The 13212-nt window shown below is 40.7% G+C and overlaps 1 protein-coding gene across 1 annotated transcript in view; it reads left to right on the forward strand.

The window, feature by feature from the left end:
* The window catches only part of clpb (ClpB family mitochondrial disaggregase), a 40217-nt gene that overhangs the window by 15720 nt on the left and 11285 nt on the right, over positions 1-13212 (forward strand). Inside the window, exons 6-7 of the mRNA XM_061719214.1 lie at positions 4475-4572; positions 10282-10396. Coding sequence (XP_061575198.1) covers positions 4475-4572; positions 10282-10396 — 213 coding nt within the window. The remainder of the gene's footprint in view (positions 1-4474; positions 4573-10281; positions 10397-13212) is intronic.

Below are 13212 nucleotides of genomic sequence, written 5' to 3' on the forward strand. Positions count from 1 at the left end.
TTAATTCCACTTCATGCCGTTCTCAAAATTGGACATATGCAACATTAGATATACAATATACCTTGTTAAATGTACATTTGACAAAACAATTAGGTTGTCTTAGGTTGCTGATTCGTCAAGCTTTTTCTGCATATTTTAGTTTTTTTGTCCTGATGCTTTTAAACATTAGTCTTGCAAGACGGCAAACCTTCCTAAGATGAGTGTATCATCTTCAGGTTTACTTTTTATCGTCACCTAAACAGTTAAACTTAACATTTAAAGAGAATAACACAACTCATCTAACATTGATTACTTATTCATCTCCTTCAGCCCTCATTACACTCACACCTGTCTTTGATTCAGCTTCACCAGCAGACACACACACACACACACACACACACACACACACACACACACACACACACACACACACACACACACACACACACACACACACACACACACACACACATGCACCCTGGAGGCAGAGTATCCCCCTCAGTTTGCAGGCGAGCAGCTCTTAAACAAGCTAGTCCTCGTTGAACCGTGACCCCCACACTGAACATGCCCTTGGGGTAACTCCACCACAGGAAATGTGTGTCTTTGTGCAGGAGGCAATATGATGTGTGAGCGTGTTTGTGCGCTTACATCTTTGGATATCCTTGTTTCATGTAGTCATTTCTTTTTAGACTGATTAGGTCTTTAATCAAATAGCAACCATTTTTGGATGAACGCACCCCTCCTCCATCCCCCAACCCAGCTGAAACTCTCACACAAGCTTTTACTAATGTCGTGTTTGTTTGTGATTGATGATGCATCTAAAGCTCTGTCTGCCCGTCTCTCCGGTGTCATCCCCGTGTCTGCGAGTATGCTTAAACAAATCACTTCATCTAACTCAATCAGATGTTCTGCAGAAGCATTCTTGAATTAAAAAGGTAAGAAATTTCCCAAAGTAGATACATTTATTTTAAGACAATCAGATTTATGACAGATTTGGTCGTTGCTTGTGCGACGGGGCATTTGCTGACTTGGCGCCACCATCGCAGCCAATAACGGTCATGACATCACACTCCCCATCACACACATCATTTACCGTGTGCAGTCTGTGTGATTGCAGCATTTAGTTGAGACATGACTCATCATTATTATTATTATTATTATTATTTGTCTGCGCTTGATAGTTCTTGACAAAGTAAATATGTTTTTTTAACGCAGCTCCCCTAAGTAGCTTCCTATTAATCACAAAACAAATCTTACCTACCCAGCCACTGGTGGAAACGTTAGTACCTTCTCTTTTAATTTTATTTTTAGCTTTAAAACAAATACAACCTCAGATGGACAACAGGATATCACTTTTTGTTCAAAGTGCAATAATTTAACAAAAATTAAGCCAAAAAAGGAAAAGTCATGAAACCAATACATGATGTGATTCAGTAGCTCATAGAGTGACAATTAGCGACTTGGAGTCATTTCCCATGTGACTTCATCAGTCTGTCAGATAGCTGTGGAGGAATTGTGACCTGTTCCTCTTTACAGTGTTGCTTCAGTTCATTAGTTTTTTTTACATTCTCCTATGAGCAGCTCTGTTAAGGCCACAGCATTTCATTCAGGTTTCGATCTTCCAAAAACTTGAGTCTTTTATTTTGTTCCGATGTAGATTTGCTGGTGTGATTTGGATCATCGTCCTATTGCATCACCTTATTTCAACCAAACTTTGTTCGACCGACAGCCTCACATTTGCCTCTAAAATAGTTTGATTTACTGAGGAGTTCAGTGACCGCAAGATGTCCAGGTCCTGTGACGGCAAATCGACCCCAAATCATCACCTTTCAGCCGCTGTTGAAATGCTGTTTGTTTTTTTTGTTTTGTTTTTTTAAGTTCATTATTATTAAAAAAAGTAATGACACGTTGAAAAGTTGTTCATCAGAAGTTCTATTTGCTTAATATTAAAGCCCACTACACTGAAAAAAGTACAATTGAAAAAGGGGGGGGGGTGCAAATGACTGTGGATTTGAGTCTTGACTTCTCAATGTGGATCATCTTCATGTATGTACACACTCCCCGTGTTTGTAAACCTTTACCTCGTTATTTCCCCTGTGTGTTTGCATCCGCATTACTCTTTTCGCCAAAGGTTTTTCTCCATCGGGTTAAACCGGACCTTGGCTCGCATGTCCATCCATCACATTCTCCAGGCCCACCCTCAGGCCTCACTGCTTCCCACAGTCCCTAGCCCGACCTGCAGAGGCTCTCTGGTTCTCCCCAGGCTGCACATTAGGCCCCTGGCCAGGGGCACTGAAAAATGGACATCTCTGTTGGTGGTGGGAGGCCAGAGGAGACACACATGCTTGCAGATGCACACAAAACAGATACAGGACACACACACACACGCATATAAAGACCAGCAGGGGCTCTCTCCCACCAGCTGCAGTAAAGCAGAGGGTGGGGAAGAGGAGGGACTGCTAATAGGCATAACTAAAGCACTCTTAATGAAGGGATGGTGAGTGTGTGTGTGTGTGTGTGTGTGTGTGTGTGTTAGAGGGGGACAATGTTCAGCTGGGGTGTGTGTCTGCTTGTGTAACTGTCGTTGGTGTTGATCCTGTTATAAAGTGCTATGGCCCAGAGGGTTTGCCTGATATTAAAGCCTTAAATGATACAATTTATTATGTCAAGAGAGAGAGTGTATGTGTGTGTAGTGGGGTGCTTTATTGCTTTACTCGCTCATGTTTTTTTTGGTTGGGGTGGAGTTAGTGGTGCTTTGTTGTCAGGATCGATCGCTCTGTAAGCAGGTCATGAAATTTAGGGGTTTATCGATAATAATCACAGTGATTATTAGTGTCTGTGGTTGGAGCAATAGGAGCCACCCCTGTTTGTATTGATTATGTACCATTTTCCTGAAACTTCTGCTGGCTGTTCTGATTCTTTGTGCCACCTTCTGAATTCTGTCAATTTACTACCAAGATATCAACAACTTGTACATTTGTGATGCATTTCTTGTATCACATTCCCTGCATTTTTCTTCTGCTTCAAAAAATCCTATCGACTTCAAAAGGCATTGCCAGATTTGTTTAAATGGCATGACTCATCAGAAAACCCCAAATACGCTCTGAGAGATAGTGTCAAACAGTGTCAAAATGTTTTTATGAGCGCCGATAACAATAATCAGCTTTTACTGCATGAACTGAGAACATCAAGCTCGTTCTGGTAAATATATATTTTCGCCTTAGTTTTAAGTTAAATTTCTAATATCATGCCTGATGCAGCGGGTGAAGTGTTTCAAGTGTTGTTGTCTGTTGATTAGTACTTGAGGGGTTTAAAATATTTTTTTCAATGAACAACACCTCAAATGTCTTACACGTTCAACTTTGCTAAAGTAAATTCAGTATAAAACTGTTGACAGATAATAAATGGACTCTGACTTGTTTAATTTGTAGATTACTTATAAAATGCACCTTTAATCTTAAAATGCAATGCATCATATTGTACCAATAAGTGTGATGGTTTAAAAAGTCAAATTACTGCTCAGCACTGAGCACTGAATGTACCTTATAAAGGGAGCAGTGAAAGAATGAACAAGGGGCTGATTTCCAACTCAGCCAGAGGCTATAAGGCAGAACATGCTGGTGTCAGCAGTGAAATATTGAAGTCTTTTTATAGTGCCCAGGGATCGCAGTCCCTTCTAGGTTACACTACATATAGAGCTATATAGTCTTCAAAGCATCGCTAGGACTTTTTTTTTTTTTTACTTCATACATTTAATACATTTTTCCCTCTTTTTTTGACTAATGTGTAAAGTTTGTTGCTACCATAAAAGTTTTGGGCTTGGATAGAGTGTACTGAAACGTATGTATGTGTGGATGATGCCTACATACACATGCCTTCTCTTATCTTTGTTTGCTTCACAGTCAGGAGAATGGTTTTGAAAGAAAAAACTAAGACTTTTATGAAGGTGCCATTTGCATAAAGCCTCATCTAATTCTGGGTTGAGAGGTCAGCACAGAAAGCACTGCTAACCACCACAACTGGCAAGCCCATCACCATCCAACACTGGCACACTCCATCTATGCTGAGACATGGTGTTTCTTTCACATTCATACTTTGACCCCATTAAATTGTCACTTTCCTCCATTTGACCTCCCCTATTGAGTGGAGGTGCAGCAACCTGCAGTGTGCGTAGCCTGTATAATAGTCCGGGGTGTTGGTGTGCGGGTTTTGGGGTCAAAGTGTGTATTATGGGCACACGTTGCAGATATGACACCCCCTGCAGGGGCATTGCGTGGTCCTCCTGCTTCATTGCAGTACGCCTCAGTGACCATTGAACCCATGTGACCTCTCAACCCAAACCCATCTTTCTTGATTGACGTTTTGACCCTCCTGCTGAGGAGCTGTGTCCATATTTTCGTAGTACTAAAGAAAAAATAAAAAAAGTGTGTTGCCACTTTTTTGTGATCTCAAGCATTGTATAATTTTGTTTTATTGTGTATAAACTCCCGTACAGGTGCCAACCCCCTGCAGACCAACGGTTTGGGACACATGCCTCGAGCCTATGCTAAAGACGGAGAAGTGAGCACCCTGCTGCAGGAGTGGGAGGGAAAGGTACGATGCACAAACGTTGAAAATATGCAAGCAGTTAAAAGAAAGAAAAAAAAGAAAGTAGTTTCTCTACATAGAAATGTTTTTTGGTCTGATCTGAGTGATCCAGCGCTATTCACTGAGAAGACATCTGTGTCATTTACTCGCCATCTTGCACACAGGCGCGTGCTCCTCAGGAGGTCTGTGTTGGTCTGGTCACAGAGTGACAGCTGCTATTGAGTATTAAAGTTGTGAAAGCTGGAAGAGGTTAACTGGGGTTAAAAACACGTGTTCGCTCACTGGTTTTTACATACAAATGAATCTGGAAATATTTTGACATCGATGCAGGTTTTTTCATTCTGGATATTTATCAAAACTTTAAAATCACAGTCAAAAGACTGATGTGGAATTCAAATGCAAACTCTGCTATAATATAATGGCATTCACCTCTAAACTGGAGGAACGGCTAAGGAATGGCAGTACTTGTACATCAGCAAAATTAAGTTAACTTACTGCAGCTGTCTTTGTTTTGTCTTCAACAAGCAAACTTCTGCCCATTTCGGTTAAGATCAGATGATTTTGGTGTTTCAGAATAGTTCATTACATTAAAAAAAAGTTCTGAATTCATCTCGTAGCATCTTTTAAGTTGTTGTCGGGCCATGATGTGAAATGTCTGGCCATGCAACTTTGCTGCATTTGTCTGAAAGATGTTTCATGAGATTTGAATTGGTAGTTTTTGTGTGATCATCCTGCCAGACGAACGCATAGCAGTGCTGCATCCTAGAACGAGAAATAGTACCTGTTCAGCCTAAAGAAAGATCTAATAGAAATAATTTACTACTTTTGTAGGTATAGTTATATATATATATTTTTTTTAAACGTTATGAAGAAAAAATTCGGCACTGGAGTTGAATAAATTATACTTTTGTGCAAGATATAGAGACCTCTTGGCAAAATTGCAGATGTCACCATTCACATTACTGTTTCCTGTGCGTAAGCATGGGCAGTCGAGTACTCTGATGTTACAAGACTATGGCACTTTTCTTTCCTATATTTGCAGGGTAAGTAGTAATTTTTCTATCTATCAGTGACCTCTCCTCCGCCAAAACTGCTCTCTGGAGATGGTGAAAGTGATAGCTGTTATTAGTTTGTAGAATTGCTCATAAGCGTTCATAGAAAAAAAAAAAAAGAAAAGCAGTGGGGCATTTTGACACATATTCTACTCATTGTAGTTTTTGGGCAAAAAAAGAGAAGAATTCACAAATAAGTTGAAAAGGGTTTTGATACAAAGATAATACTTGCCAGTACGCACATTATTAATTTAGGAGTTTTCCTGGAGTTCGCCAATTGGGGGAAAATCAGCCATCTTTAAAAATGCATATCATTTGCAATGACAGTTCTAATTAACTCAATTAAAAGAGACTTTGTTATTCACTGAAGGGCAGGTGATTTAAAAAGCCAGAATTCCTTCCTGTTAACAAAACTGCAGACAGTTTAAACCCTCTCTCTAAAGCACTGAATCTAGCTCTGCTTTGCCTAATACTTTACACAATACATCTTTTTTTTTCTAGTGTATGGATGTGAAAAAGGCAAAGTTTGAGCAATGCCGATACTTGAATCAGAGGAGTGTGACTAAGCAAAGGTTGGACACACTTCGCTGTTCAGCTTTCGGTATTTCACTGGCGTCTAGTAGTGGAAGTGGGGTCTGGCTCTTTCTTAAATAAATCTCGAGTTATCGGTAGTTATCTACCGGCTTGACAGCAGGCTGGAGCTAAGCAAGATGGAGAGAGAGAATAAACAGCCTGCCTCCAGTGCAGGGTGAAAACCTGGAGTCTGAGGAGACAAAGAGGGGAGGATAAATGAGTCATGGTGTAGCCGTGAGAAAGGAAGGAGGAAGAGAAACTGAGGAGAAAGTTGAGAGCATCGAGAGAAAGACACAGAATGAGAAACAAGAAGCAGAAAGAGGATGATGACAATGAGGAGAGCAGGAATCTGTTATCCGCTGAAGGGGCAGAGAGAATTACAGAATAGAAGTAGTGGACAAAGAAGATAAAAATATGCTTTCAAATTTTCTTCGTTTCTTTGGTTTTTTTTTAAGCCATACTTTTGATGTTCATTATTAAGCGTCATCAATGTCCTGCATAAGTTGCTACAGTTTACTACTACGCATACACATACATATATACACACATACAAACCCAGTTTTAAATTTTTTTTTGGGGGGGAACAGAACAGACACGAAACCGACACGGAACCGGCCAAAACACGAGCAGCAACCGTCCCAAATCTCGAGATCCAATCACAATCTGAGCTAAGCTACCGCGATTAACTAACGACAAAAACTACAGAGCAAGCATGCAGGTGAACGAGCCAGTGTGTATGTCTATGTGTGTGTGTGCGTGTATGTATATGTCTGTGTGGCTAGGCGTAGCTCGATGGGAGCACAGGATCATTATCCGGTTTTAATAAGAGAATAATATTAGCAGAATTCCTATTTAAGGTAAGCTTTTATTCTCCCTAACATTTAGGATCATTTTATAAAATGTTGGTGCTAATATGCTCCAGAATTCCTTATAGAAATTCGTCTGGAAAGCCATCCGGGCCCGGAGCTTTATTATTAGGCATATGCTGAAGAGCTCCATGGAGTTCTCCTATTGAGAGCGGCGAATCTAAATTCATAACCTGCTCCTGATGTAACTTCGGCAGAATAATTTTTCCAAGAAACTGATCGATGGATTGGTTGGCTGGTTTGATTTGTGATGAATATACTGTAGTTTACAGTAAAAGTCTCTAAAAACTGAATTTATTAAACAGGGATCATGTGTAATTTCCCCTGATTGGTCCTTGATAGATGTTATGGTTGTTTTTTTCTTTGTTTACATTTAATTGATTGGCTAAATATTTCCCCAATCTGTTAGCGTGTGCAAAGTTTTCCAGGCGAAGCCTTTGTACTAGAAACCGCGTTTTTGCGTCAATTATTTTATTTCATTCTATTTTAGCTTTCCTTATTCTATTAAGGATATGTTCGTCTGCAGAGGTCCGGAAGGCCTCCTCTAACTTTTTAAATTTGCATTCTAATTCCTTTGTTTTTAAGTTATCTTTCTTTTTCTTATTTGAAGAAAAGGAAATTATTTTACCTCGCATTACTGCTTTTCCTGCTTCCCATAGAACACTCGCTGATATTTCCGGCTGATCGTTATTTTGCAAAAATATGTCCCATTCTTTTTTGAAAAAATGTATAAAGTCTGGGTCCTTAAGCAATGATGTATTAAATCTCCAATTTTTAGAGGATGATACGCTCCCCCTCTTCCCCAGAGTGAAAGAAACTGGTGCGTGATCGCTAATAATAATTGGGTGGATTTGGGATTCTGAAATATCTCTCATCAGAGAGCTACTGACTGAAAAATAATCTAACCTGGAATATGAGTGATGAACAGCTGAGAAAAAAGTATAATCCCTGAGAGTTGGGTGGAGAGAACGCCATGTATCGCAAATACCCAGATCATTCATGTATTGCTTAACAATACTTGCGGACTGCCAACTCCTGTGACCGCCTGCATTACTGAGCCTGTCCACTCCAGAGTCCAATACCATGTTGAGGTCTCCTCCGATGATGACTGTGTTGTCTAGGTGACCAGAGAGTGAAGTGAAAAAAGAGTGAAAAAACGAGGAGTCATCAACATTTGGACCATATACAGCGGGGGAAATAAGTATTGAACACGTCAACATTTCTCTCAAAAAACACATTTCTAATCGAGCTATTGACATGACATTTTCACCAGATGTCGGCATCAACCCAAGTAATGCACACATACAAAGAAATCCAAACATTTATGTCCATAAATTAAGTTAATGTAATAAAGTGAAATGGCCCAGGGAATAAGTATTGAACACGCTTACTGAAATTTGTTTAATACTTAGTGCAAAAACCTTTGTTGGTGATTACAGCCTCAAGACGCCTCCTGTAAGGAGAAACCAGTCGAATACATTGCTCAGGTTTCCACACAAACTGCCTTCAAATCTTCAAGGTTCCGGGGGTCTCTTCTGTGAACCCGGATCTTCAGTTCTTTCCAAAGATTTTCAATTGGATTCAACCTTTGTTGGTGATTACAGCCTCAAGACGCCTCCTGTAAGGAGAAACCAGTCGAATACATTGCTCAGGTTTCCACACAAACTGCCTTCAAATCTTCAAGGTTCCGGGGGTCTCTTCTGTGAACCCGGATCTTCAGTTCTTTCCAAAGATTTTCAATTGGATTCAAGTCTGGTGATTGACTGGGCCATTCTAGCAGCTTTATTTTCTTTTTCTTCAACCAGTTCAGTGTTACCTTGGCTGTGTGCTTGGGATCGTTGTCTTGCTGAAAGATCCACCCTCTTTTCATCTTCAGCAGCCTGGCAGATGACAGCAAATTCTGATCAAGAATGTCTCGATACTTTTCTCCAGTCATTATTCCTTCAATGATATGAAGTCTACCAGTACCACATGCTGAAAAACAGCCCCAGCATGATGCTCCACCTCCAAACTGGACTGTTGGTACGGTGTTTTGGGGTGATGTGCGGTGCCATTTTTCCTCCAAACATGTTGTGTCTTATGACATCTGAAGAGTTCAATTTTGGTCTCATCTGACCAGAGTATGTTCTCCCAGAATGTCATGGGTTTATCCAGATGTTGTGTCGCAAACTCCAAACGAGCTTCAACATGCTTCTTCAAAAATTGAGTCTTGCGTGGTGTGCGTGCATGGAGACCATGGCGGTTGAGTGCATTACTTATTGTTTTCTTTGAAACAACGGTACCTGCTGATTCCAGGTCTTTCTGAAGCTCTCCACGAGTGGTCCTGGGCTGTTGGAGAACCTTTCTGATGATTGTTTTGACTCCTCTGTCTGAAATGTTGCGAGGAGCACCTGGCCATGGCTGGTTTATGGTGATGCCGTGTTCTTTCCACCTCCGGATGATGGCCCCAATGGTACTCACTGGAACCTTCAGAAGTTTAGAAATGCGCCTGTAACCAATGCCTTCAGTGTGTTTTGCAACAATAAGGTTGCGTAGGTCTTTGGACAGCTCTTTTCTTCTACCCATCATGCAATGCTTCTTGTCTAACACCTTATTGGTGAGAAACCTTTTTAAAAGGCATCATTAAGGACTAAACCAGCTGATACAGTATTACTTTGCACTAATAGGGGACAGGTTAACTTTCTAAATACTGAAAAACTCCAGCTGTTTTCTTGGCTTTCCACACCTTTTTACCCCTCCTTTTCTTCATGTGTTCAATACTTATTCCCTGTGCCATTTCACTTTATTACACATAACTCAATTTATGGACATAAATGTTTGGATTTCTTTGTATGTTTGCATTACTTGGGTTGATGCCAACATCTGGTGAAAATGTCATGTCAATAGCTCGATTAGAAATTTGTTTTTTGAGAGAAATGTTGACGTGTTCGATACTTATTTCCCCCGCTGTACATTAGAAATACATAAATTCATACTCTTTCTGCTTTATTGTGGGATGAGAAGAAAAGTTGATTCATGTGTGAGAGCAGAAGCGGGTAAAAGGACAAATGAAGAAGAAACACGACTAAGAGAGTCTTCAATATTTTCATTTGAAACTTTTTTGTTTTCCTTTTTTTTTTTAACCCCTTTTCTCTCTGTGTTCCCTAAAGTCTCATCGTCTTTTTGCAGATTCATTGACCGTCCTCTCTGATTCTTGTGTGCTAATGTCCTTTACCACCTCTTAGTTTAAGGAGCTGCAGGCTCGGCGGGAGGCCGAGGAACGGAGGAGGTTCCCCCTGGAGAGGAGGCTGAAGGAGCACATCATCGGACAGGAGGGGGCCATCAATACTGTGGCTTCAGGTACACATACCTCACATACACCCTTCTATATTCATCCTAGTGGATGCACACACAATGACTATACTAAAAATTACAAGAGCACATCAATCTACGCCCCCCCCCCCCCCATTTGTTCTTCTGAGTTCTCTTCTTTTTTTAAGTTTATTTCTGTTTTGCACTCTCTCTGTCCTTCCTCCTGTTTTGCTCCTTTTCCCTGCAGCAGTAGGCGGGTTCAGACAGACTGGCGGAGGCTGTAATTGGTTAATTGTGATGAATGAGCTGTCTGTCAGGCATACACAGGTGCTGTGTGCATGTGTGTGTGTTTTTGTGTGTGACAGCTGAAGAGGCAAGGTTCGGAGTCGCCAGTTAACACGATTACAGAGAGAGGAGACATACTACAGACCTCATGCCCCTCCTCCCCTTTTCTCTCCATCTTTCTTCCCCCCTCTCTCTGTCTCCTTTTTTCCATTCTGGCTTTCTCTTCCCCGTTTCTCTTCCATCTCTCTATGCCACTTTAATCTCCATCTCACCATATCTCTCCTTCACCCTTCTGTCCTTTCCTGCTCGTACTTGTGCCATCGTTCCTCCGTCTTGCAGCCTCCTCTGAGTCAGGCAAAATGATTTAAACATAAGTGGAGAGATGCATAGATGTGATGAAATACAAATTAAAAACATTTAAAAAGAAATACAGTGACCAGTATGACCAGCAGCTCATAATATTGACAGGAAGACGGAGCACGTAGAGGGTGTAGAAAAGAGGACGCTGGATGAGTTAGAGCACAATAACACACAGGACAGTAAAGAGCTGATATTACAGCGAGCATCCATGGAGGCCATGTGCTGTATTGATCTGCAGATGAGAGACTTAGTGTTCGGAAATGGTTTTGCAGCTGACAGAGAGGTTATGTGTTGTTTTTATGATGCTGGACATTTTTCGTTTAGATTTGTGAGAATAATTGCTCGCCCCCAACCCTAGACAGAGATATTACAATCTATAGTGCGTGGATGAGGGTTTATAACCACTCAAGACCTTTGTACGTAACTTCAGAGCTCTCTCTAAAGACAAAAGACAGTTAGTGGTTAAATGTATCAGTGATGGGAGGCAAAGCAGGAAGTCCTAGAAGGAGATAATCATGAGACTGGCAGCCTTTTTTAAAAGGCAACAAGTGCATGTTGTATCAAATTGTTCTGAGAGCAGTATAAGACATCACCATGGAGATAAACGAACAACTTATTGATCCCTGAGAAGTTTTACTGTGAATATAGTACACACACACACACACACACAAACACACACACACACACACACACACACACACACACACAAGCAGTATTTTTCTTTTTTTAAGCTTCCCACAAAAGTGACCCAAGGACAAATCAGTCTAGCTCTGGCAAAGACTGACGCGAAAGAGGAAATCTGGAGATGAAAAGATGCATCAGGAAGACGAGAAGGGAGGGCGGGGGGGTGTTTTTACAGATAAGGAGCCAACAAATGAGAACGGGATGTTGGGATAAACAGCCACTACTACACAGGACTGGATCATGGATCACGTTGATCACACAGAATTATCATCACTAAGACATTACCTGTTTGTGATGTTTATCCATGCTAAGCAATCCTTCATGTTCTTTGCTTCATATGTTTCTGTATTTTACTCAAAACATTATGTATTTATTTATATATACATTCAATCTATATATATATTTGGTTGAAAGTCGTTGGCTTTGTGGTTGACAGTGATTTCATTTACATAAATTAAACCAAAAAGCTTCAGGTTTGAGCAAGAAATTTGAAAGAACTGACATTTTAAATTACTTAATGGATGATAGTTTCTTTAAGTTGCTAGCAAACTCTTATGTTGACAATTTTGTTATTTATTAAGTTATTGTTCCATCATTCAAGCATTTAATTCTTCTGCAAATAGCAAAAATAAGTTGCAAAAATCAAATGAATGAACTGTTAACAAACGTTGAGAAAACAAATAAAAAAATGTTAGGTGTGTTGTCATGTCTTTAAATTGGCTGTTTCCACCATAACTCCTCAAGACAAACAGCTGGCCTGCAGCAAGACACACACAGCACAAATACAGAAAACCCACATGCACACACACACACACACACACACACACACACACACACACACACACACACAGGATGGAGGTTAGATTGATCCAGGTTTAGCTCTCAGGGCTAAGAGTTATTGAAGAGAATCATCCCTCTCTAATCGTGTTAGAGCCAACCAGACCTGCCCAGTACACACTGTCGTGTTTGCGCGTGTGTGTGTGTGTGTGTGTGTGTGTGAATGCACATAAGAGGGAGCAAGCTTTCATTTGTTTTCCGTCCCTTTCCTTTCCTTCTTGTCAGGGTCCTCTCAGAAATGTCAGTGTGCCCTTCTGTCAAAGTCAGTCTCCATCAGCTAAAACGTGCACAGAAACACCGAAGGTTACGCTGTCATTCACGCAGCCATTGATAAAGGAGACGGAGCTTTGGAGCCCCTCTTGTCACTATTCATCTCCAGGTCCATCTCTGACACGCTCGTTTGTTTTTCTACCTCATTCGCTGTCTCCTTATCTCCATCACTCCTCTCTCTTCCCCCTCTTTATCTCCCTCTCCATCTTTACTCCCCTTTCCTCTCCTTATCTTTGTTCCTCACTCTGCTTCCGTGTCTTCTGCCTTTACTCCTCTTCTCCTGCTAAACATGTTCCCTTTGATTTATCAGCTGTTAGTAGCTAAGTTAACACTTATGTCGTAGAGCACATATGTCATGCTTGTTGTTTAGTATTTTAGCTCAAGTTTTGCTGCTTAGGTGGAAGAAACTTTGAATTAAAAAAAATATC

This window comes from Cololabis saira, chromosome 4, assembly GCF_033807715.1.
Source record: "Cololabis saira isolate AMF1-May2022 chromosome 4, fColSai1.1, whole genome shotgun sequence".
In the NCBI taxonomy this organism is placed as follows: domain Eukaryota; kingdom Metazoa; phylum Chordata; class Actinopteri; order Beloniformes; family Belonidae; genus Cololabis; species Cololabis saira.